Source organism: Salmo salar, chromosome ssa21 (assembly GCF_905237065.1).
Source record: "Salmo salar chromosome ssa21, Ssal_v3.1, whole genome shotgun sequence".
Taxonomy (NCBI): Eukaryota; Metazoa; Chordata; class Actinopteri; order Salmoniformes; family Salmonidae; genus Salmo; species Salmo salar.
Genome location: NC_059462.1, coordinates 47613600 through 47640408, shown reverse-complemented (window position 1 = coordinate 47640408; position 26809 = coordinate 47613600). Strand labels below are relative to the sequence as shown.

Sequence of the window (26809 nt, the reverse complement as noted above, 5' to 3'; positions counted from 1 at the left end):
AAATCAAATTATCCAAACCCCCGAAAAATACATTTTAATTCCAGATTGTAAGGCAAATAAATAGGAAAAATGCCAAGGGGGTGAATACTTTCGCAAGCCACTGTTTAAGAGCGAATGTCCATTAGCAGGAAAACACCATTCTCAAAAGTGACCACAAATGCGATTATGCATGTAATGCTTTTATTATAAAGGTGCATTTTTAGGTTAAACATTATCTTCCCCAAACTTGAACCTCAGGCTCTGCATATATATGCCATTTAGGCTCTACACCCGTTGTAAAGCGGATTAATGTGCTTCATTTTAAGAAGTTATTTGCACACTTTAGTTGTGATACAAACCTTATCAAAACATATAGGCCTATGGGCTAGGCTTCATGACGTGTGTGACTATGATTAGAAAAAGTTGCTAAAAAAAGTATGCACTTTTTGCCTAAAGCTGGGCATCATTCACAAGTGATAATATATTATTCACAAGCGATAGGCTTTATATTGTCACAAAATGTAATCTTTTCTATACATATAGTAAATAATATATGTGTGAAAAATGTTTTGATTTAGAATGGACCATTATCATACACCTGTCTCGAAACATGGGCAGCGGAAGAAAATATACATACGCTATTTAATCTATGTGCTTAAATAGCGAATGGAGGACGCTTTTGGTTAACATGAGCTCATGGGCTCTCATGAAGTGTTTGATTAGATTTTCAAATACATTTGCATTGATGTCAGAGTGATTAGAGGGACAATAGAGTGCTGAATACCAGGCAGTTAGCAAGTTTGGTAGGCTACTCATGACCATCAGCAAGATCAGAGCTTGATGAAGCCTAATAACCGTGACTAAACGGTCACATGGAATTTGACTGACATCATGACTCGTGACCGCCAGTATGATGGTAATACGGTCATGTGTAAGAGTGTAGGTGTGTATGTAGGTTTGTGTGTGTAGTAGTGTAGGTGTATGTGTAATAGTGTAGATGTGTGTGTAGTAGTGTAGGTGTGAGTAGGCGTGTGTGAGTAGGAGGTGTGTATCTAAAAATCTAATTCAAATCAAATCAAATTTTATTGGTCACATACACATAGTTAGCAGATGTTATTGCGAGTGTAGCGAAATGCTTGTGCTTCTAGTTCCGACAGTGCAGCAATATCTAACAAGTAATTTAACAATTCCACAACAACTACCTAATACACACAAATATACTTAAGTCAAGGAATGGAATAAGAAAATATACATGTAAATATATGGATGAACAATTACCGAGCGGTATAGGCAATATGCAATACATGGTATAAAATACAGTATATACATATGAGATGAGTAATGCAAGATATGTAAACATTATTAAAGTGTAATTATTAAAGTGGCTAGTGATCCATTTATTAAAGTGGCCAATGATTTGAGTCTGTATCTAGGCAGTAGCCTCTCTGTGTTAGTGATGGCTGTTTATCATTCCGATGGCCTTGAGATAGAAGCTATTTTTCAGTCTCTCTGTCCCAGCTTTGATGCACCTGTACTAACCTAGCCTTCTGGATGGTAGCGGGGTGAACAGGCAGTGGCTCGGTTTGTTGTTGTCTTTGATTATCTTTTTGGACTTCCTGTGACATTGGGTGCTGTAGGTGTCCTGGGGGACAGGTAGTTTACCCCGGTGATGTGTTGCGCAGACCGCACAACGCGGTCTCTGGAGAGCCCTGTGGTTGAGGGCGGTGCAGTTGCCGTACCAGGCGGTGATACACCCCGACAGGATGCTCTCAATTGTGCACCTGTAAAGGTTTGTGAGGGTTTTAGGTAACAAGCCAAATTTCTTCAGCCTCGTTAGGTTGAAGACGCGCTGTTGTGCCTTCTTCACCACACTGTGTGTGCGGGTGAACCATTTCAGTTTCTCCGTGATGTGTACACCGAGGAACTTAAAACCTTCCACCTTCTCCACTGCTGTCTCGTCGATGTGGATAGGGGAGTGCTCCCTCTGCTGTTTCCTGAAGTCCACGATCATCTGCTTTGTTTTGTTGACATTGAGTGAGAGGTTGTTTTCCTGACACCACACTCTGAGTGCCCTCACTTCCTCCCTATGTAGGTGTGTGTGTACGCGTATAGGTGTGTGTCTAATATGTGCTCTTGTATAAATCCCTTTGACTCTAGGTGGGTCGTCAAGGCCCATTTTCCTATGGTATTGACAGGATAATTTCCCCAATGGTATTGACAGGATCATTTCCCCATGGTACTGACAGGAACTGGAGCAGTATGCTGGAGCCAGACCCTAGGGAAGTATGTCAGAGGTTGTACTATAAGTATGAGCTTTTGTAATGAAACCCCCCTTGCTGTTCCTAGCCCAAGGCAACCTTCACAACCCTACTCTCCCTCCCAGCAGGGTGACTTCATTAAAACTCCTCACATGATTGACCTCATAAAACACGAGGTAAAATACCTTATCACACTAATGCTCTGGTCAAAAGTCCACAATCCCCCACAGAGAGTGGGGATGTCTTAGGAATGTGAAATTACGAGGCCCTTACTGGCCCGGCTGTAAAATTTGCCACCAAGAGGGCAATGAATTATGGATGCAAATGTATGTCTTTGATTTATGTAGATCCACTTGTCATAAGCCCTAATACATGATCTACCACAGCTCTTGACAGCTGCTTTCATAAATACAGTGAATCCCTTTACATATAATGTTTTAAACTTTTGAGTGCTCACTTCTGTCAGAATAAAATCCTCTCCTTGTTTTAACTCTTTAGCTACACAGCTATCATATAACTTTGTCATATCCCAGGCATTTGCGGTGCAATCAATCAGTACCAGTTCTAGTAGAAATAAGTTCACATGACACGGTTGTTTACTCTCTTGCTAGTGTGGCAGCCCTAAACAAGGTAATGTTGGACTGCGGATTGACCCGGGTTTGTGGCTGTCTAGATCCCTGCTGTTTGTTGTGTTCAATCTTCCCCGTGACCTGCCCTGTCTGGAACTGTGAGGAGTATCAGCGTAACCTACGTTGCTAGCTACCATGACAAAGACCAAAGCCAGTGGGAGTACCGTTGAGGACAGTGGTGTCTCTCTATCACACGTAAAGGATATTTTAAACTAACAAAAAGAGTTCTACTAGCAGTTGTTACAACAACATGAAAATAGTGTTAAGTGTTTTGTCTAAATACTCGTGGATTCTACTAATAAAAGAATGGACAACCTGTCCAGGACCTGAAGAACAGTTTGCCGTTTTCCCAGGGTCAGCTCGATGAGTTGAAACAGAAGAACGGCAAGATGACAACAATCTGTAAGTCATTGAGAGAGGACATCAGTTCTGGGTGTGAATCCATGATAACAATGACAGATAAATCAGACTCTCGAAGAACAATGAAGGCGGAAAAACAAGGTTGTGGACGGAATTGCAGAATCTCCACATGAGACCTGGATGGAGTCTGAGGACAAAGTAAAGGAAATGATCTCTGAGAAATTGAAGATGAACCACAGGAAGATTGAGCTGGAACACACCCACAGGACCGGAAAACCCACCACCGGCCCAGGTCATAGGCCCAGGCCAATAGTGGTCATGTTCCTGAGGTTCAAGGACAAGGTAGCTGTTCTGGAAAGAGGCAAGAACTTGAGAGGAACGTATATCTTCCTCAATGAGGACTATCCTGAAGCTGTGTGCCAGAAGAGGAAAGAACTGATCCCAGCCATGAAAGCTGCCTGAGCGCGTGGACACATTCCTTACATCCGCTATGACAGGCTCATTGTCCACCCTCCCTCCCAGAAGCCTGGAGGGGATGAGAGAGCCAAGCCTATGGGTTCGTAGCTTCAATCCCGCAGCACACACACACACCAATTGATTAATGTACTGCTGAATGTATATTGTTTTCTCTTGTTTTGTTTGCTCTTTTCAGTATTATGTCTTTTCCATATTATGTCTTTTCCATATTATGTCTATCTCTGAAAAGCTACCCAGGAAAGGACTGAAAATAGCCCATATTTATATATGTAGCCTTGGAAATAAGGTTCATGAAATCAATAACTTGCTAACATCAGATAACATTCATATATTTGTCACGTCCTGACCATAGTAAGAGGTTATTTTGTATGGTAGAGTAGGTCAGGGCGTGACAGGGGGTGTTTTGTGTTTTTCTATGTTTTGTATTTCTATGTTTAACCTGTTAGGGCTAGGGGGCAGCATTTGCACGTCTGGATAAAAAAAATTTACCCGATTTAATCTGGTTACTAATCCTACCCAGTAACTAGAATATGCATATACTTATTATATATGGATAGAAAACACTCTAAAGTTTCTAAAACTGTTTGAATGGTGTCTGTGAGTATAACAGAACTCATTTGGCAGGCAAAACCCTGAGACATTTTCTGACAGGAAGTGGATACCTGATGTGTTGTATTACCTTTAAACCTATCCCATTGAAAAACACAGGGGCTGAGGAATATTTTGGCACTTCCTATTGCTTCCACTAGATGTCACCAGCCTTTACAAAGTGTTTTGAGTCTTCTGGAGGGAGATCTGACCGAACAAGAGCCATGGAACGATGATGTCCCATTAGACACCTGGCGCGCGAGTTCATGTTGGGTACCCTCGTTCCAATACGTTATAAAAGAGTATGCATTCGTCCACCTTGAATATTATTCATGTTCTGGTTAAAAAAGGCCCTAATGATTTATGCTATACAACGTTTGACATGTTTGAACGAACGTAAATATATTTTTTCCCCTCGTTCATGACGAGAAGTCCGGCTGGCTTAGATCATGTGCTAACAAGACGGAGATTTTTGGACATAAATGATGAGCTTTTTTTAACAAAACTACATTCGTTATGGACCTGTGATACCTGGAAGTGACATCTGATGAAGAGAATCAAAGGTAATGGATTATTTACATAGTATTTTCGATTTTAGATCTCCCCAACATGACGTCTAGTCTGTATCGCAACGCGTATTTTTCTGGGCGCAGTGCTCAGATTATTGCAAAGTGTGATTTCCCAGTAAGGTTATTTTTCAATCTGGCAAGTTGATTGCGTTCAAGAGATGTAAATCTATAATTCTTTAAATGACAATATAATATTTTACCAATGTTTTCTAATTTTAATTATTTAATTTGTGACGCTGACTTGACTGCCGGTTATTGGAGGGAAACGATTTCCTCAACATCAATGCCATAGTAAAACGCTGTTTTTGGATATAAATATGAACTTGATAGAACTAAAAATGCATGCATTGTCTAACATAATGTCCTAGGAGTGTCATCTGATGGAGATTGTAAAAGGTTAGTGCATCATTTTAGCTGGTTTTATGGTTTTGGTGACCCTGTCTTTGAATTGACAAAACATTACACACAACTCTTGTAAATGTACTGTCCTAACATACTCTAAATTTATGCTTTCGCCGTAAAACCTTTTTGAAATCGTAAAACGTGGTTAGATTAAGGAGATGTTTATCTTTCAAAGGGTGTAAAATAGTTGTATGTTTGAAAAATTTGAATTTTGACATTTATTTGGATTCAAATTTGCCGCTCTTGAAATGCACCTGCTGTTGATGGAGTGCACCACGGGTGGCACGCTAGCGTCCCACCTAGCCCATAGAGGTTAAGTTCTAGTTTTTCTATTTCTATGTTGTTGTTTTTTGGGTTGATCTCCAATTGGAGGCAGCTGGTCCTCGTTGTCTCTAATTGGAGATCATATTTAAGTAGGGTTTTTTCTTCCTGGGTTTTGTGGGTTATTATACTTTGAGTAGTGTTTGTTTCTCTCTGCATCACGGTTTGTTGTTTTGTCAATTCAGTTATTTATATATTGCAAAGTTTCACGGATTAAATAAAATGTGGAACTACAAACACGCTGCACTTTGGTCCGCTCCTTTCGACAGCCGTGACAGAATAACCCACCACAAAAGGACCAAGCAGCGTGGAAAGGAATGGACCTGGGAGGAAGTTCTGGACAGCAAGGGATGCTGGACATGGGAGGAGACAAGGCTGGATGGGATCGCCTCCCATGGGATCAGGTGGAGGCAGCGAGAGTAGAGCGGCGACGAGAGGAGGAACTAGCCCGGCAACAAGGCAAGCGCAAGAGGCAGCCCCAACACATTTGTTTTGGGGGGGGGCACACGAGGAGATTGGCAGAGTCAGGTTGGAGACCTGAGCCAACTCCCCGTGCTTACTGTGGGGGCAAGTGACCAAGCAAGCACCATGTTATGCAAAGATACATACTGTGTCGCCAGTGCGCAGCTACAGCCAAGGTGCGCTCGGTGCAAGCTCCTCACAAGTGCCGTGCTTGAGTTGGCATTCAGCCAGGAAGGAGTATGCCTGCTCAGCGTTCCTGGTCTCCGGTGCGTCTTCTCGGCCCAGGTTATCCTGTTATGGCTAGGGGGCAGTATTTTCACGGCCGGATAAAAAACGTACCCGATTTAATCTGATTATTACTCCTGCCCAGAAACTAGAATATGCATATAATTATTAGCTTTGGATAGAAAACATTCCAATGTTTCTAAAACTGTTTGAATGGTGTCTGTGAGTATAACAGAACTCATTTGGCAGGCCAAAACCTGAGAAGATTCTGTACAGGAAGTACCCTGTCTGACCATTTCTTGGCCTTCTTGATTATCTCTATCCAATACAGGGGATCTCTGCTGTTACGTGACACTTCCTACGGCTCCCATGGGCTCTCAGAAGGCGGCAAAAAGCTGAATTGTGGCTTTGCAGGCTCTGGCTGAAAAACAGTAGCGCGTTTGGATAGTGGCCGGTCACAGTACTATGAGACTCAGACTCGTGCACGAGTCGACTCCATGTTTTTATTATTTCGTCTGTGAACGAAAACCACCACTCCCGGTCGGAATATTATCGCTTTTTTACGAGAAAAATGGCATAAAAATGTATTTTAAACAGCGGTTGACATGCTTCGAAGTACGGTAATGGAATATTTAGATTTTTTTTGTCACGAAATGCGTCGTGCGCATGACCCTTCGTCACCCTTGGATAGTGTCTTGAACGCACGAACAAAACGCCGCTATTTGGATATAACTATGGATTATTTTGAACCAAACTAACATTTGTTATTGAAGTAGAAGTCCCGGGAGTGCATTCTGACGAAGAACACCAAAGGTAATCAAACTTTTCTAATAGTAAATCGGAGTTTGGTCAGGGCTAAACTTGGTGGGTGTCAAAATAGCTAGCCGTGATGGCTGGGCTATCTACTCAGAATATTGCAAAATGTGCTTTCACCAAAAATCTATTTTAAAATCGGACACCTCGATTGCACAAAGGAGTTCTGTATCTATAATTCTTTAAATAATTGTTATGTTTTTTGTGAACGTTTATCGTGAGTAATTTAGTAAATTCACCGGAAGTGTTCGGTGGGAATGCTAGTTCTGAACGTCACATGCTAATGAACTCGATTGAACAAAACATGCATGTATTGTATAACATAATGTCCTAGGCGTGTCATCTGATGAAGATCATCAAAGGTTAGTGCTGCATTTAGCTGTGGTTTTGGTTTTTGTGACATTATATGCTAGCTTGAAAAATGGGTGTCTGATTATTTCTGTCTGGGTACTCTGCTGACATAATCTAATGTTTTGCTTTCGCTGTAAAGCCTTTTTGAAATCGGACAGTGTGGTTAGATAAAGGAGAGTCTTGTCTTTAAAATGGTGTAAAATAGTCATATGTTTGAAAAATTGAAGTTTTTGTATTTTTGAGGAATTTGTAATTCGCGCCACGCCTATCATTGGATATTGGAGCAGGTGTTCCGCTAGCGGAACGCCTGCGCCAGCTCTATGCACGGTACCCCCAGTTCGCCAACACAAACCTGTGCAACCTGTCACCACGCCTCGCGTTTGTCGGGCTACGGAGGTTATCCAGCCAGGACGGGTTGTGCCAGCCATAAGCTCCAGACCTCCAGTGTACCTCCACGGCCCAGTATACCCTGTGCCTGCTCCGCACACCCGGCCTCCAGCGACGTTCCCTAGTCCAGAACTCTCAGCGACATTCTCTAGTCCGGTGAGACCTATTCTAGCTCCACGAAAGAAGCCTCCAGTGATGATCTATGGTCTGAAGCCTATAGGGATGATCCATGGCACGAAGCCTCCAGTGATGATCCATGGCCCGGAGCCTGTAGGGATGATCCATGGCACGAAGCCTCCAGAGATAATCCATGGCCTGGAGTCTGTAGGGATTATCCATGGCAAGAAGCCTGTAGGGATGATCCATGGCCCGGCGCCTGTAGAGATGATCCATGGCACGAAGCCTCCAGTGATAATCCATGGCCCGGAGCCTGTAGAGATAATCCATGGCAAGAAGCCTGAAGGGATGATCCATGTCCAGGAGCCTCCAGTGATGATCCATGGCGCGGAACCTGTAGTGATGATCCATGGCATGGAGGCTGCAGCGACGGTCCCCAGTCCAGAACCTCCTGAGATGGGCTCCAGTCCAGAGCCTCCAGCGATGCTCCCCAGTCCGGAGCCTCCAGCGACGCTCCCTAGGACGAAACCTCCAGCGTCGGCCTGCAGCCCAGAGTCTCCGGCGGCGGCCTGCAGCCCAGAACCTCCGGCGGCGGCCTGCATCCCAGAACCTCCGGCGGCGGCCTGCATCCCAGAACCTCCGGCGGCGGCCTGCAGCCCAGAACCTCCGGCGGCGGCCTGCAGCCCAGAACCTCCGGCGGCAGCCTGCAGCACAGAGCCTCCGGCGATGATCTACAGTCCGGTTCATCCGACGACGATCCACAGTCCGGTGGTACAGAAGCAGAGGGATCTGCGGGCGGAGCGGGGATTACGCCCCGAACCAAAGCCGCCTCCTCTGCTGGAGGTTAAGGTTATGTGGACTGCATTTGAGCCGCCATAAGCAGGAGTTGCCCACCCTACCCTCCCTTTTGTTTTTGTTTGTTTTTGTTTAGGAGCATTCGGAGTCTGCACCTTTGGGGGGGGTACTGTCACATCCTGACCACAGTAAGAGGTTATTTTCTATGGTAGAGTAGGTCAGGGCGTGACAGGGGGTGTTTTGTGTTTTTCTATGTTTTGTATTTCTATGTTTAAGTTCTAGTTTTTCTATTTCTATGTTGTTGTTTTTTGGGGTTGATCTCCAATTGGAGGCAGCTGGTCCTCGTTGTCTCTAATTGGAGATCATATTTAAGTAGGGGTTTTTCTTCCTGGGTTTTGTGGGTTATTATATGTTGAGTAGTGTTTGTTTCTCTCTGCGTCACGGTTTGTTGTTTTGTCAATTCAGTTATTTATATATTGCAAGTTTCACAGATTAAATAAAATGTGGAACTATTACCACGCTGCACTTTGGTCCGCTCCTTTCGACAGCCGTGACAATATTAGCCATTTCTGAGACTCACTTAGATAATTAATTTGATGATACAGCAGTAGCAATACAAGGATATAACATCTATAGAAGAAAAAGCCATTCTTATGGGGGAGGTGTTGCTGTAGATATTCAGAGCCATATCCCTGTCCTGCATAGAGAAGATCTTATGTCAAGTGTTATTGAAGTGTTGTGGTTGCAGATTCCTTGGCACATCTAAAACCTTTTCTTTTGGGGTGTTGCCATAGGCCACCAAGTGCTAACAGTCAGTATCTAAATAATGTGTGAAATGCTTGATAGTGTATCTAATGTAAACGGAGATGTCTACTTTCTTGGGGACCTGAATTTTGACTGGTTTTCATCAAGCTGTCTGCTCAAGAGGGAGCTTCTTACTGTAACCAGTGCCTGTAATCTGGTTCAGGTTATTAATCAACCTACCAGGGTGTTTACAAACACTACATGAACAAGATCATCCATCAATCAGATTTTTACTAATACCATAGAACTTTGTTCTAAAGCTGTATCTGTACCCATTAGATGCAGTGATCACAACATAGTCGCTATATCCAGGAAAGCCAAAGTTCCAACAGCTGGGCCTAAAATAGTGTATGAGATCATACAAAATGTTTTGCTGTGACTCTTATGTGGATGATGTTACAAATATTTGTTGGTCTGATGTGATTAATGAGGAGCATACAGATGCTGCACTTCATGAATTTATGAAATTGCTTCTTACAATTATTGATAAACATGCACCTGTTAAGAAACTGACTGTTAGAACTGTTAAGGCTCCATGGATTGATGAGGAATTGAAAAACTGTATGTTTGAAAGAGATGGGGCAAAAGGAGTGGCTGGTAAGTCTGGCTGAATATCTGACTGGCTTACTTACTGCAAATTGAGAAATTATGTGACTAAACTTAACAAAAAGAAGAAGAAACTGTATTATGAAGCCAAGATCAATGATATAAAAAGAATGATGGAAAACATTTTGGAGTACTTTAAATGAAATTATGGGCAGAAAGACAAATTCAACTCCATCTTTCATCGAATCAGATGGCTTATTCATCACAAAACCATTTTATGTTGCTTTAAAAAAAATTATGAAAGAAAAGCATTGCAATTTAGATTTTTGTAAAGTTATTTTGTTAAGTTATTGATCAATAATTATTGTTATCGATCAATAATGACAAACCTCCTGGCATTGACAACTTAGATAGAAAGCTACTGAGGATGGTAGCTGACTCTATAGCCACTGCTATCTGGCATATTTTTAATCTGAGCCTAGAGGAAAATCTTTGTCCTCAGGCCTGGAGGGAAGCCAAAGTAATTCTGCTGGCCAAGAGTGGGCTTTACTGGTTCCAATAGCAGACCTATACGCTTGCTGCCAGCTCTTAGCAAAATGTTGGATAAAATTGTGTTTGATCAAACGCAATGCTATTTCTCTGCAAACAAATTAACCACCGATTTTCAGCATGCTTATAGACAAGGGCACGCAACATGTACTGCACTGACACACATGACTGATGATTGGTTGAGATAAATTGATAATAAGAAGATTGTGGGAGCTGCACTGTTAGATTTCAGTGCTACCTTTGATATTATTGACCATAACCTGTTGTTGAGAACTTATGTGTTATGGCTTTTCAAGTTCTGCCATATCGTGGATTCAGAGCTATCTATCTAAAAGAACTCAAAGGGTTGAAGTCACTGAAACCCTTAAAGAGTTGCAGTCTGTTTTGGAATGGGTGGCCAGTAATAAACTGGTCCTGAACAACTCTAAAACTAAGAGCATTGTATTTGGTACAAATCATTTCTTATGTTCTAGACCTCAGCTGAATCTGGTAATGAACAAGGTGAGGAGACTAAATTACTTGGTGTTACCTTAGATTGTAAACGGTCATGGTCAAAACATACAGATTCAATGGTTGTAAAGATGGAGAGAGGTCTGGCCGTAATAAAGAGATGCTCTGCTTTTTTGACACCACACTCCAAAAAGCAACTTCTGCAGGCTCTGGTTTTGTCTAATCTTGATAATTGTCAAGTCGTGTGGTCCAGTGCTGCAAGGAAAAACCTAGTTAAGCTGCAGCTGGCCCAGAACAGAGCGGCACATTTTTCTCTTCATTGTAATCAGAGGGCTGATATAAATACTATGCATGCCAGTCTCTCTTGGCAAAGACTTTAGGAGAGACTGACTGCATCACTTCTTCTTTTTATGAGAAACATTGTGTTGAAAAAATCCAAAATTGTTTGCATAGTAAACTTACACACAGCTCTGACACACATATTTATCCCACTAGACATGCCACCAGGGGTCTTTTCACAGTCCCCAAATCCAGAACAAATTCAAGAAAGCATACAGTATTATATAGAGCCCTTATTGCATAGAACTTCCTTCCATCTCATTTTGCTCAAATAAACAGAAAACTTGGTTTCAAAAAAGAGATTAAGCAACACCTCACGGCACAACGCCTCTCCCCTATTCGACCTAGATAGTATGTATGCATTGATATGTACAATTGAAGTCGGAAATTTACATAAACTTAGGTTGGAGTCATTGAAACTCGTTTTTCAACCACTTCACACATTTCTTGTTAACCTCTCTAGGGTAGGTGGCACCAAACCGTACCACCTACGTAACAGCCAGTGTAATCCCGTGCCGCGTTATTCAAAAACCTCAAAAATGCAAAAACTTCAATTTTTCAAACATATGACTATTTTACACCATTTTAAAGACAAGACTCTCGTTAATCTAACCACACTGTCCGATTTCAAAAAGGCTTTACAACGAAAGCAAAACATTAGATTATGTCAGCAGAGTACCCAGACAGAAATAATCAGACACCCATTTTTCAAGCTAGCATATAATGTCACATAAACCCAAACCACAGCTAAATGCAGCACTAACCTTTGATGATCTTCATCAGATGACAACCCTAGGACATTATGTTATACAATACATGCATGTTTTGTTCAATCAAGTTCATATTTATATCAAAAACCAGCTTTTTACATTAGCATGTGACTAGCATGTGACTAGCATTCCCACCGAACACTGCCGGTGAATTTACTAAATTACTCACGATAAACGTTCACAAAAAGCAGAACAATTATTTTAAGAATTATAGATACAGAACTCCTCTATGCACTCGATATGTCCGATTTTAAAATAGCTTTTCGGTGAAAGCACATTTTGCAATATTCTCAGTAGATAGCCCGGCATCACAGGGCTAGCTATTTAGACACCCACCAAGTTTAGCACTCACCAAAGTCAGATTTACTATAAGAAAAATGTTATTACCTTTGCTGTCTTCGTCAGAATGCACTCCCAGGACTTCTACTTCAATAACAAATGTTGGTTTGGTTCAAAATAATCCATAGTTATATCCAAACAGCGGCGTTTTGTTCGTGCGTTCAAGACACTATCCGAAAGGGTAAATAAGGGTGACGAGCATGGCGCAATTCGTGACAAACAAATTCTAAATATTCCATTAGCGTACTTCGAAGCATGTCAACCGCTGTTTAACCTGTTAGGGCTAGGGGGCAGCATTGACACGGCTGGATAAAAAACATACCCGATTTAATCTGGTTACCACTCCTACTCAGTAACTAGAATATGCATATACTTATTACATATGGATAGAAAACACCCTAAATTTTCTAAAACTGTTTGAATGGTGTCTGTGAGTATAACAGAACTCAAATGGCAGGTCAAAACCTGAGAGATTCCTTTACAGGAAGTGGCCTGTCTGACCATTTGTTGAACTTCTTTTCCATCTCTATCATTTACTAAGGATCTCTGCTCTAACGTGACACTTCCCACGTCGTCCATAGGCGCTCAGAGCCCGGGAAAAAACAGAATGTCGTCATTCCAGCCCCAGGCTGAAACACATTATCGCCTTTCTCAAGTGGCCCATCAAGAGACACTAGCTTATGCGCGTGACCCCGACCGCCCCCGCCTTTGGGATTTTTTTCCTCTGTTTGCCGAAAAGGAGATTCCCTGTCGGAATATTATCGCTTTTCTACGAGAAAAATGTCGTAAAAATTGATTTTAAACAGCGATTGACATGCTTCGAAGTACGGTAATGGAATACTTAGAATTTTATTGTCACGAATTGCGCCAAGCGCGTGACACTTCTTTACTATTTCGGATAGTGTCTGGAACGCATACGAACAAAACGCCGCTATTCGGATATAACGATGGATTATTTTGGACCAAACCAACATTTGTTATTGAAGTAGCTGTCCTGGGTGTGTATTCTGACGAAGACAACAAAAGGTAATGAAATTTTTATAATAGTAAATATGATTATGGTGAGTGCTAAACTTGCCGGGTGTCTAAATAGCGAGCCCGTGATGCCTGGGCTATGTACTTAGAATATTGCAAAATGTGCTTTCACCAAAAAGCTATTTTAAAATCGGACATATCGAGTGCATAGAGGAGGTCTGTATCTATAATTCTTAAAATAATTGTTATGCTTTTTGTGAATGTTTATCGTGAGTAATTTAGTAAAATGTTAGCGAATTCCCCGGAAGTTTGCGGGGGTATGCTAGTTCTGAACGTCACATGCTAATGTAAAAAGCTGGTTTTTGATATAAATATGAACTTGATTGAACAAAACATGCATGTATTGTATAACATAATGTCCTAGGGTTGTCATCTGATGAAGATCATCAAAGGTGAGTGCTGCATTTAGCTGTCTTCTGGGTTTTGGTGACATTATATGCTGGCTTGAAAAATGGGTGTCTGATTATTTCTGGCTTGGTACTCTGCTGACATAATCTAATGTTTTGCTTTCGTTGTAAAGCCTTTTTGAAATCGGACAGTGTGGTTAGATTAACGAGAGTCTTATCTTTAAATGGCTGTAAAATAGTCATATGTTTGAGAAATTGAAGTAATAGGATTTTTAAGGTTTTGAAAATCGCGCCACAGGATAGCCGTGGCTGTTACGTAGGTGGGACGAATTCGTCCCGCCTAGCCTAGAGAGGTTAAAATAAATTTTTATGCAATTTTTCTCATAAAAAAGCGATAATATTCCGACCGGGAATCTGCGTTTAGGTAAACAGACGAAAGAAAATAAAGCATGGGGTCGACTCGGGCATGCGCCTAAGCCCATAGTACTCTGATCGGCCACTTGCCAAAAGCGATAATGTGTTTCAGCCAGAGGCTGCCTCGATATCGTTCAGCTTTTTCCCGGGCTCTGAGAGCCTATGGGAGCCGTAGGAAGTGTCATGTTAGAGCAAAGATCCTCAGTCTTCAATAAAAAGAGCCAAGATGAAACACAAGTTGTCAGACAGGCCACTTCCTGCATGGAATCTTCTCAGGTTTTGGCCTGCCATTTGAGTTCTGTTATACTCACAGACACCATTCAAACAGTTTTAGAAACTTTAGGGTGTTTTCTATCCAAAGCCAATAATTATATGCATATTCTAGTTACTGGGCAGGAGTAGTAACCAGATTAAATCGGGTACATTTTTTATCCGGCCGTGTCAATACTGCCCCCTAGCCCTAACAGGTTAACAAACTATAGTTTGGGCAAGTCGGTTAGGACATCTACTTTGTGCATGACATAAGTCATTTTTCCAACAATTGTTTACAGTGAAATTACTTCACTTATAATTCACTGTAGCACAATGACAGTGGGTCAGATGTTTACTTACACTAAGATGACTGTGCCTTTAAACAGCTTGGAAAATCCAGAAAATAACATCATGGCTTTCAAAGCTTCTGATTTGCTCATTTGAGTCAATTGGAGGTGTACGTGGGGATATATTTCAAGGCCTACCTTCAAACTCAGTGCCTCTTTGCTTGATATCATGGGAAAAGCAATAGAAATCAGCCAAGACCTCAGAAAAAAAATTGTAGACCTCCACAAGTCTGGTTCATCCTTGGGAGCAATTTCCAAATGCCTGAAGGTACCACATTCATCTGTACAAACAATAGTATGCAAGTATAAACACCATGGGACGGCGCAGCCTTCATACCGCTCAGGAAGGAGACGCGTTCTGTCTCCTAGAGATTAACGTACTTTGGTGCGAAAAGTGCAAATCAATCCCAGAACAACAGCAAAGGACCTTGTGAAGATGCTGGAGGAAACAGGTACAAAAGTATCTATATCCAGAGTAAAACGATTTATGCTGCAGTATTTTATGTGTCGGGGGGCTAGGGTCAGTCTGTTACATCTGGAGTATTTCTCTTGTCTTATCCGGTGTCCTGTGTGAATTTAAATATGCTCCCTCTAATTCTCTCTTTCTCTCTTTCTGTCTTTCTCTCGGAGGACCTGAGCCCTAGGACCATGCCTCAGGACTACCTGGCATGATGACTCCTTGCTGTCCCCAGTCCACCTGGCCATGCTGCTGCTCCAATTTCAACTATTCTGCCTGCGGCTATGGAACCCTGACCTGTTCACCGGACGTGCTTGTTGCACCCTCGACAACTACTATGATTATTATTATTTGACCATGCTGGTCATTTATGAACATTTTAACATCTTGACCATGTTCTGTTATAATATCCACCCTGCACAGCCAGAAGAGGACTGGCCACCCCTCATAGCCTGGTTCCTCTCTAGGTTTCTTCCTAGGTTTTTGGCCTTTCTAGGGAGTTTTTCCTAGGGAGTTTTTCCTAGCCACCATGCTTCTTTCACATGCATTGCTTGCTGTTTGGGGTTTTAGGCTGGGTTTCTGTACAGCAGTTTGAGATATCAGCTGATGTACGAAGGGCTATATAAATACATTTGATTTGATTTGATTTGACATAACCTGATTGGCCACTCAGCAAGGAAGAAGCCACTGCTCCAAAATCGCCATAAAAAAGCCAGACATTGGTTTGCAACTGCACATGGGGACAAACATCATACTTTTTGGAGAAATATCCTCTGGTCTGATGAAACAAAAAAATAACTGTTTGGCAATAATGACCATTGTTATGTTTGGAGGAAAAAGGGGGAGGCTTGCAAGCCGAAGAACACCATCCCAACCGTGAAGCACGGGGGTGGCAGCATCATGTTGTGGGGGTTCTTTGCTGCAGGAGGGACTGGTGCACTTCACAAAATAGATGACATCATGAGGACGGAAAATTATGTGGATATATTGAGGCAAAATCTCAAGACATCAGTCAGGAAGTTAAATCATGGTCGCAAATGGGTCTTCCAAATGGACAATGACCCCAAGCATACTTCCAAAGTTGTGGCAAAATGGCTTAAGGACAACAAAGTCAAGGTGTTGGAGTGGCCATCACAAAGCCCTGACCTCAATCCTAAAGAACATTTGTGGGCAGAACTGAAAAAGTGTCTGCGAGCAAGGAGGCCTACAACCCTGACTCAGTTCAAATCAAAGTTTATTTGTCACGTGCGCCGAATACAACAGGTGTAGACCTTAAAATGAAATGCTTACTTACAGGCTCTAACCAATAGTGCAAAAAAGCTATTAGGTGAACAATAGGTAGGATACGAAATAAAACAACAGTAAAATGACAGGCTATATATAGTAGCGAGGCTATAAAAGTAGCAAAGCTACATAGACACCGGTTAGTCAGGCTGATTGAGGTAGTATGTACATGTAGATATGGTTAAAGTGACTATGCATATATGATGAACAGCTGTAGCAGTAGCCTAAAAGAGGGGTTGGCGGATGGTGGGTGGGACACAATGCAGATAGCCCGGTTAGCCACTGTGCGGGAGCACTGGTTGGTCGGCCCAATTGAGGTAGTATGTACATGAATGTATAGTTAAAGTGATAATGCATATATGATAAACAGAGAGTAGCAGCAACGTAAAAAGAGGGGTTGGGGGGTGGCACAAAATGCAAATAGTCCTGGTAGCCATTTGATTACCTGTTCAGGAGTCTTATGGCTTGGGGGTAAAAACTGTTGAGATGCCTTTTTGTCCTAGACTTGGCACTCCGGTACCGCTTGCCATGCGGTAGTAGAGAGAACAGTCTATGACTGGGGTGTCTGGGGTCTTTGACAATGTTTTGGGCCTTCCTCTGACACCACCTGGTATGCAAATTGGAGTGGGTCTAGGGTTTCTGGGATAATGGTGTTGATGTGAGCCATTACCAACCTTTCAAAGCACTTCATGGCTACAGACGTGAGTGCTACGGGTCTGTAGTCATTTAGGCAGGTTGCCTTTGTGTTCTTGGGCACAGGGACTATGGTGGTCTGCTTGAAACATGTTGGTATTACAGACTTAATCAGGGACATGTTGATAATGTCAGTTAAGACACCTGCCAGTTGGTAAGCACATGCCCGGAGCACATGTCTTGGTAATCCATCTGGCCCCGCAGCCTTGTGTATGTTGACCTGTTTAAAGGTCTTACTCACGTTGGCTACGGAGAGTGTGATCACACAGTCGCCAGGAACAGCTGATGCTCTCATGCATGCCTCAGTGTTGCTTGCCTGGACGCGAGCATAGAAGTGATTTAGCTCGTCTGGTAGGCTCGTGTTACTGGGCAGCTCGCGGCTGTGCTTCCCTTTGTAGTCTGTAATAGTTTGCAAGCCCTGCCACATAAGACGAGCATCGGAGCCGGTGTTGTACGATTCAATCTTAGCCCTGTATTGACGTTTTGCCTGTTTGATGGTTCGTCGCATGGCATACCAGGATTTCTTGTAAGCTTCCGGGTTAGAGTCCCGCACCTTGAAAGCGGCAGCTCTAACATTTAGCTCAGTGTGAATGTTGCCTGTCATCCATGGCTTCTGTTGGGGAATGTACGAAGAATCACTGTGGGGACGACGTCCTCGACGCACTTATTGATAAAGCCAGTGGCTGAATTGGTGTACTCCTCAATGCCATCGGAAGAATCCCGGAACATGTTCCAGTCTGTGATAGCAAAACAATCCTGTAGTTTAGCATCTGCTTCATCTGACCACTTTTTTATAGACTGAGTCACTGGTGCTTCCTGCTTTAATTTTTTCTTGTAAGCAGGAATCAGGAGGATAGAGTTGTGGTCGGATTTACCAAATGGAGGGCGAGGGAGAGCTTTGTACAGGTCTCTGTGTGTGGAGTACAGGTGATCTAGAATTTTTTTTCCCTCTGGTTGCACATTTAACATGTTGATGGAAATTTGGTAGAACTGATTTAACTTTCCCTGCATTAATGTCTCCGGCCACTAGGCGCGCCGCCTCTGGGTGAGTTGTTTCCTGTTTGCTTATTTCCTTATACAGCTGACTGAGTGCAGTCTTAGTGCCAGCATCTGTCTGTGGTGGTAAATAAACAGCTACGAAAAGTATAGCTGAAAATTCTCTAGGCAAGTAGTGTGGCCTGCAATTTATCACAATATACTCTCCTTCAGGTGAGCAAAATCTAGAGACTTCCTTAGATTTCGTGCACCAGCTGTTTACAAATATGCACAGACCCCCCCCCGTCCCCCGTCTAACCGGAGTGTGCTGTTCTATCTTGCCGGTGCAGCGTGTATCCCGCTTGCTGAATATCCATGTCGTCATTCAGCCACAATTCCGTGAAACATAGGATATTACAGTTTTTGATGTCCCGTTGGTAGGATATTCGTGATCGTACCTCATCTTGTTTATTGTCCAATGATTGCACGTTGGCGAGTAGTATTGACGGTAACAACAGCTTTCCCACTCGCCTTTTCCAGGTCCTGACCAGGCATCCGGCTCTTTGTCCTTTGTACCTGTCTCGCTTCCTCTTGCAAACAACGTGAATGTCGGCCCTGCCGGGTGTTTGGAGGATGTCTTGTGCGTCTTGTTTGTTGAAGAAAAAAATCTTCGTCTAATCCGAGGTGAGTGATTGCTGTCCTGATATCCAAAAGCTCTTTTTTGCCATAAGATACGGTAGCAGAAACATTATGTACAAAATAAGTTACAAATAACTTAATAGCACAATTGGTTGTGCGCCCGTAAAACTGCTGCCATTTCTTCCGGCGCCATTTTCATTTCCACCAGCTCTGTCAGGAGGAATGGGCCAAAATTCCCCCAACTTATTGTGGGAAGCTTGTGGAAGGCTACCCGAAACGTTTGACCCAAGTTAAACAATTTAAAGGCAATGCTACCAAATACTAATTGAGTGTATATAAACTTCTGACCCACTGGGAATGTGTTGAAAGAAATAAAAGCTGAAATAAATCATTCTCTCTACTATTATTCTGACATTTCACATTCTTAAAATGAAGTGGTGATCCTAACTGACCTAAAACAGGGAATTTTTACAAGGATTAAATGTCAGGAATTGTGAAACTGAGTTTAAATGTATTTGGCTAAGGTGTATGTAAACTTCCGACTTCAAATGTAGGCTGCATGTGCCTCTAAAATATATATATATATATATATATATATATATATATATATATATGAGGTTCTGTTCTTGAGCTGTTCTTGTCTATTGATGTTCTGTATTATGTTTCATGTTTTGTGTGGACCCCAGGAAGAGTAGCTGCTGCTTTTGCAACAGCTAATGGGGATCCTAATAATATACCAAAGCAACACAGTTTATGTAGAGTCCCTATTAATCCCATTACACAAAATTATAAACTTGCTTCTATCACAACCACAGTAAGAGAGACACGTCTGTCTGTCTGTCTGTCTGTCTGTCTGTCTGTCTGTCTGTCTGTCTGTCTGTCTGTCTGTCTGTCTGTCTGTCTGTCTGTCTGTCTGTCTGTCTGTCTGTCTGTCTGTCTGTCTGTCTGTCTGTCTGTCTGTCTGTCTACATCCCTCTTGTTGGGTTAGGGTTTAAGCTTATTTCGTGCAATTCTACACATTTTGTCATTGGGCGCAAAGAAAATGTTGCAGTTTTAAAGCACATTTTCTTGCAATTCTATACATTTTGCCATGTCTAATGTGATATTTGAGTGGCAAAAAAATTACACCCTAAACCTAACCCTTTTCACTAGGTTAGCCAAACAGCGTACCCTAAACCTAAAACAAACTCTAACCCCTAACCTAACCACTTATATATATATGTGTTTATTGTTATATATATATATATATATATATATATATATATATATATATATATATATATGCACTATATATTAAGCATCTATCCCTTGATCCCTTGTATATTTTAATATCTTAGTCACTTCATGGTTATAGATAAACACTCAGACTATCATTTTAGAAACAATATTAACCTACTCACTTTTGGTGAGGTTCTTAGGAGGCAATCTAGTGAATTTTCAAAGTGGAATTTTTTTTTGCTTTAAATTGGAGGGGCACACAACTATAGGCCTGTGCACCACAAGACAAATCAGTCTCTTTTTGACCATACCCAAATGCAAAACCTAACCCTTAACCCAACCCATAACCCTAACCCTAACCCTTTTCACTAGGTTGGCCAAACAGTGTACCCTAACCACTAACTCTAACCCCTAACCCTAACCCTTTTCACTGGGTTGGCCAAACAGTATCCCCTAACCCTAAGCGCTAACTCTAGCCCATAACCCCTAACCCCTAAACCTAACCCTAACCCCTAAACCTAACCTCCAACCCTATACCTAACCCTAACCCCTTTCACTAGGTTAGCCAAAAAGTGTACCCTAACCCCTAACCCTAACACCTAACCCTAACCCTTTTCACTGGGTTAGCCAAAGAGTGTACCTAAACCTAACCCCTAACCTAACCCTAAACCTAACCCTGAACCCTAACCCTAAACATAACCCCTGCCCCTAAACCTAACTCCTAACCCTTTTGCCTGGGTTAGCCAAAGAGTGTACCCTAAACCTAACCGCTAGCCCCTAACCCTTTTCACTAGGTTGGCCAAACAGTATACCCTAACCCTAAGTCCTAACCCTAACCGCTAACTCTAACCCCAACCCCTAACCCTTTTCACTAGGTTGGCCAAACAGTATACCCTAACCCTAAGTCCTAACCCTAACGGCTAACTCTAACCCCAACCCCTAACCCTTTTCACTAGGTTGGCCAAACAGTGTGCTACAAAAGTAAGAAGAAAGGTCAGACTTTACCTGTCGAGGAAATTGGATTACTTCACGGACATTGGGTGGAATTGTTTTCCTGTAACGGATTACAACCACCACTGAATCTTTTGGCTTCCGATGAACATGAGGAAGAAAAACAAATCTTCCGAGCCAAAATGCATGAATGATTGGCAGATCAACAGACCGTACTGTATGTGCACATGGTCAAATGGTTAATTGTGGAAGAAGTGTTTTACTGGAAATCACTATCTATGTTATGTCTATGTTATGTTATGACATTTTCTATACCTATTTATAACTTTATAAACTAAATATAGAAACTAACAGTAAACCATCTTATGCTACTTATAAATCCTTAATTGCTAAAAACAAAAGGTGCTTGAATGGAAATGTCACGTTTCATGCTTCAGGCCGATGCAGATAGTTGACTCAAGACCAAATCCTTTAACTACAGGATGAGAAGATCAGCAGTTATCACAACTGATGTACGAGGTCATTGAACTGTTAGGCCATGAAATTAAAATAGCCACACACAAATGCATACCAACAGTACCCATGCATGCAACCAGTCAGTCACACACACACACACACACACACACACACACACACACACACACACACACACACACACACACACACACACACACACACACACACACACACACACACACACACACACACACACAGAAAAAGGGTAAACAGCAAAGTGAAAGTGTGCTATTTTTGTCATCTGTTAGATACCCTGTAATATAACACCCTGTAATATAACACCCTGTAATATAACACCCTGTAATATATCACCCTGTAATATAACACCCTGTAAGTATAACACCCTGTAATATAACACCCTGTAATGTATCACCCTGTAATATAACACCCTGTAAGTATAACACCCTGTAATATAACACCCTGTAATATAACACCCTGTAATATATCACCCTGTAATATAACACCCTGTAAGTATAACACCCTGTAACATAACACCCTGTAAGTATAACACCCTGTAAGTATAACACCCTGTAGTTATAACCTACTGTAAATATAACACCCTGTAATATAACACCCTGTAAGTATAACCTACTGTAATATAACACCCTGTAATATAACACCCTGTAATATATCACCCTGTAAGTATAACACCCTGTAATATAACACCTTGTAAGTATAACACCCTGTAAGTATAACCTACTGTAATATAACACCCTGTAATATAACTTACTGTAATATAACACCCTGTAAGTATAACCTACTGTAATATAACACCCTGTAATATAACACCCTGTAATATAACACCCTGTAAGTATAACCTACTGTAATATAACACCCTGTAATATAACACCCTGTAATATAACACCCTGTAAGTATAACCTACTGTAAGTATAAAACCCTGTAAGTATAACACCCTGTAAGTATAACCTACTGTAAGTATAACCTACTGTAAGTATAATCTAAAGTAAGTATAATCTACTGTAAATATAATCTACTGTAAATATAATCTACTGTAAGTATAACACCCTGTAAGTGTAACCTACTCTAAGTATAACACCCTGTAAGAAGCACTGACCAAGACATGGACATTTTCATATCAGATCCATCAGTCTTTTAAGCATTCTGTGCTGAGTTGAGTTCATTCCTTTCCTTGAGTTTTGAGGTTTCAAATTTGGGGTGAAGGATGGTGAGAATGACCCATAATGACCAGAGCACTGCCTGGGAGGAGGACCGTTCAACAGAAGCTTCACTTGATAAGACTGACCCTAACAGAGGAGAGCAGCAGGCTGGTCAAACTGAGGCACTAACACTGTAGTCTCGCTCTCTCTCTCTCTTCCCCCCCAACCAGGATGCCTTCCAGCACCACGGAGAGCAACAGCAACACAGTTACTGTCTGACGGGAGACAGTCAACTGCTGATGATGATGCCTTCAATCCCAGCTAGCTAGTTTATGCTGGCTAGCTGGCAACAACAGCAGCATGGCGCTAGTTAAAACTTGTAAAAGAAAGTGATGTTTATTTCGATGGACGAGGGAGAAAGTCATATTGGTCACATACCAATTAGCTAACGTAACAACAAGCCGGTGCAAAATAAATGTGAATGACCAGTACAACGGTGTTGTATCAAGGTGGTTGCCGACAAGTTGCTTCAAACCAGGCAGCACTAGGCTGTCACGTGTCGCCGACAGTAGCTAACGTGGCCAATTTGTTCCATCCCACTTGATTATATTTTGGATAGTAGGATAGTGGCCTACGCGAGAAAAAATGTGTAATATTGGTACTCATCTGGGTGTCAGCGTGATACAGTCTACTGCTCAATGGGGAGAGTTTCACCACGATACAGTCTACTGCTCAATGGGGAGAGTTTCACCATGATGCAGTCTACTGCTCAATGGGGAGAGTTTCACCGTGATACAGTCTAGTGCTCAATGGGGAGAGTTTTACTGTGATACAGTCTACTGCTCAATGGGGAGAGTTTCACCACAATACAGTCTACTGCTCAATGGGGACACAACAACACAGGGCAGTGTGCTTTGCTCCCGCTTGCTGCAGTATGGAGAGAAAAGTAGCTAGATAGTGTAGTCAATATCAGGCCAGTAAGGAGAGGGAAGTAGCTAGATAGTGTAGCCAATATCAGGCCAGTAAGGAAAGGGAAGTAGCTAGATATTGTAGCCAATCTCAGGCCAAGGTGACAGCTAAAGCACATTTATTGTACTGATAGTCACTCAAAATGTACAACTATGGCATTAACGTCTACATTTTTGTAAAAAAATTAAACATTACAATTACTCCGATAAAAATGGAATGATTCAACACTCTCCCAAGTTTCAAATTCTCTCTGAAGTTTCTACTTTTTAGCTACAAGCCTTAGCTAGCTAGCTGGGAAGGGTTTATCAGGACGACTGACTGAACTAGCTAGCTGGGAAGGGCTCATCAAGATGACTGACTGAACTAGCTAGCTGGGAAGGGCTCATCAAGATGACTGACTGAACTAGCTAGCTGGGAAGGGCTCATCAAGATGACTGACTGAACTAGCTAGCTGGGAAAGGCATATCAGGACGACTGACTGAACTAGCTAGCTGGGAAGGGCTCATCGGGACGGCTGACTGAACTAGCTAGCAGGGAAGGGCTCATCGGGATGGCGGACTGAACTAGCTAGCTGGGAAGGGCTCATCAAGATGACTGACTGAACTAGCTAGCTGGGAAGGGCTCATCAGGATGACTGATTGAACTAGCTAGCTGGGAAGGGCTCATCGGGATGGCTGACTGAACTAGCTAGCTGGGAAGGGCTCATCGGGATGGCTGACTGTACTAGCTAGCTGGGAAGGGCTCATCAGGATGACTGACTGAAGCAAATTCGTTTGACTCCTCTTGACTCTTGCTGCGTGACAGCCGTCATCAATTTGGGAACTAGGCGTGTCTGTATAGCTTCTCCCAGCCAGCCACCGTTCCCAAGCCAATTCACCAGCCAATTGCGCACATGTGTTGTTCACCAGCCAATCGCACACGCGGACGAAGGAGTCGCCAACAAAGGAGTTTGCTTATGCTGCAGCCTTGGCTGTAAAATATAACGCGTTGTGGCGGTGCTTTGGACTGTCACTTACCACATTACTGTAGGTGGAGAAAGGAGGAAGGGTGCCACGTCACAGACCCAACAGGTGCCAGGCACTAACATTAGCAGCAAAGCCCAATACACAGCAGTATTTGCCTTAACCTTAAACAAGGTTATAATGCATTCAATAATGCCATTTAGACAACAACTCCCTGTTAGAAACAAGGTTTCAAAGAATTGCACAGAAACAGTAAAGGGATTTAAAACTCCAGTGCAACCAAATCAATATCAGAGATTGATTACTAATAAAATTGTGTTTATTTATCAAGTTTGAAATAAGCTATGAATTTTGAATTGATATTAATCTACTGAATACTGAACCTTTATGTTGACAACTCTTTGGTGACGTCTGTCATATTGTACAGCAGTATTTTCCAACTCCAGTCCTCAAGTACCCCCAACAGTACTCATTTTTGCTGTAGCAAGGGCTTGATGATGAAGTAGAATCAGATGTGCTTGTTCGGGGCCATAACAAAAATATGTGCTGTTTGGGTACTTGAGGACTGAAGTTGGAAAATACTGCTGTACAGTATACTGTTTAGATGAGGCTCTTTCATACTGCACTCTGCTGTTTAGATGAGGTTCTGGCATACTGTACACTATACTGTTTAGATGAGGGAAAATGTCATATTTTTCTTAGCTTTGAGAACATACAGTAGTGTTCAGAACTGTATCATTCCACTTCAAAATGATCAATTGTATCCTCTGTTCAAAGCTAATTCTGACCTCTAGTGACAGCGGAGACATTCTAACACCGATTGTAGACTACATACAGTATTTTCGCTTGACAAGCATGGTATGCTGCATGTGCTTCTCTGGCAGCATAGGCGTCCAGTCGAATTGGGTTCACATCACAGGTAGTTGGTATAGCGCACATGTATTGTGCCCTAGTGCGGTCCCTAAAATAAACCGTAGCCTACAACAAAAAACAAAAATTGCCTATGTAACCGGATACAGTGCTGCGTTTTCGCAAAGGCTTCACAAATCCAGAGGTAGAAAAGTGCTGTTGAAAACTTAAATTCGAATGTAGGCCCACAGATCCGTTAATACAGAACAATGTGCATTAACAACGTGAGAAAGATGGATCTATGCGACACATGTCATGTCCATTCAAAATGGCATGTTCCACAACATGTCTCCCAAGAACATGAAGCGTAGGATATTAATTGATCTGAACAATCGATAAGTCGTCCACACATGCACGAATAATCAGTTTAAATACACTGCAATTGTAGAGACAAAGGCGCGTTATGCAAAACCGCTCTGAAGCGTGTGTGACTGAGTGAGTAGTCATACAGTATGTTGGGGACGGAGGACTTGGCATTTTTACATTTCTGCTGATTTAGGATTGCCAGAAAAAAAAACGACCATTCATACTTAGAAAACAGAACCAACTCTCTTTTTACAATATATGTTGTAGTTTTGTCAAGTTACTTACAGTGGCTGGCCGCCAGCGCAGTACTGAGGACGCCGAGCACGGTGAGGTTGAAGGCGATGGCCAGAGATGACATTTCCACCTTGCTCGCCACAGATATCCAGGCTTCTGTATATCCTCAGTCTTTGAGTGAAAATAACTCCGATGGTGCCTCGGTGCAGTGTGGTATAATTCCAGCTGCTTCGACTTTACCTCTTAACTACAGAACCATCAAGAGGCAGGTCTGCCAGCGCGCGCACAACATCCTTTCCTAGTGCGCTTACTCTGCTGCTGCCAATGCTCCGTCACATCGGTGCGTCTCTCTCTCTCTTTCCTTCTCTCTCTCGCTCGCTCTCTAGCTCTCTCTCATAAAAGCCTTTAATCAATTTGAGTTTATTTTTGCACATTCTGCACGATTTAGCAATGGTATGGCAAGATTGACATATTTTGCATTAGCTATGACAGTTTTTGAAGGTTGCAAAATATTTCAGAGGGACTGGGGAGGAGTGCGGGAATGTGGAGAGAGAGACTGGGGAGGGGAGAGGGAGTGGGGAGGGGAAAGGGACTGGGGAGAGGGACTGGGGAGTGGAGAGGGAGTGAGGAGGTGAAAGGGACTGGGGAGGGGA

At 42.4% G+C, this 26809-nt stretch overlaps 1 protein-coding gene across 1 annotated transcript in view; it reads right to left on the bottom strand.

Annotated features, from left to right (window-relative positions):
• LOC106582433 (contactin-associated protein-like 5) overlaps positions 1-26561 on the bottom strand; it is a 169075-nt gene extending 142514 nt beyond the window's left edge. The window contains exon 1 of the mRNA XM_045704848.1: positions 26208-26561. Coding sequence (XP_045560804.1) covers positions 26208-26280 — 73 coding nt within the window. The 5' untranslated portion in view covers positions 26281-26561. The remainder of the gene's footprint in view (positions 1-26207) is intronic.
• Between the last annotated feature and the right edge of the window lie 248 nt (positions 26562-26809).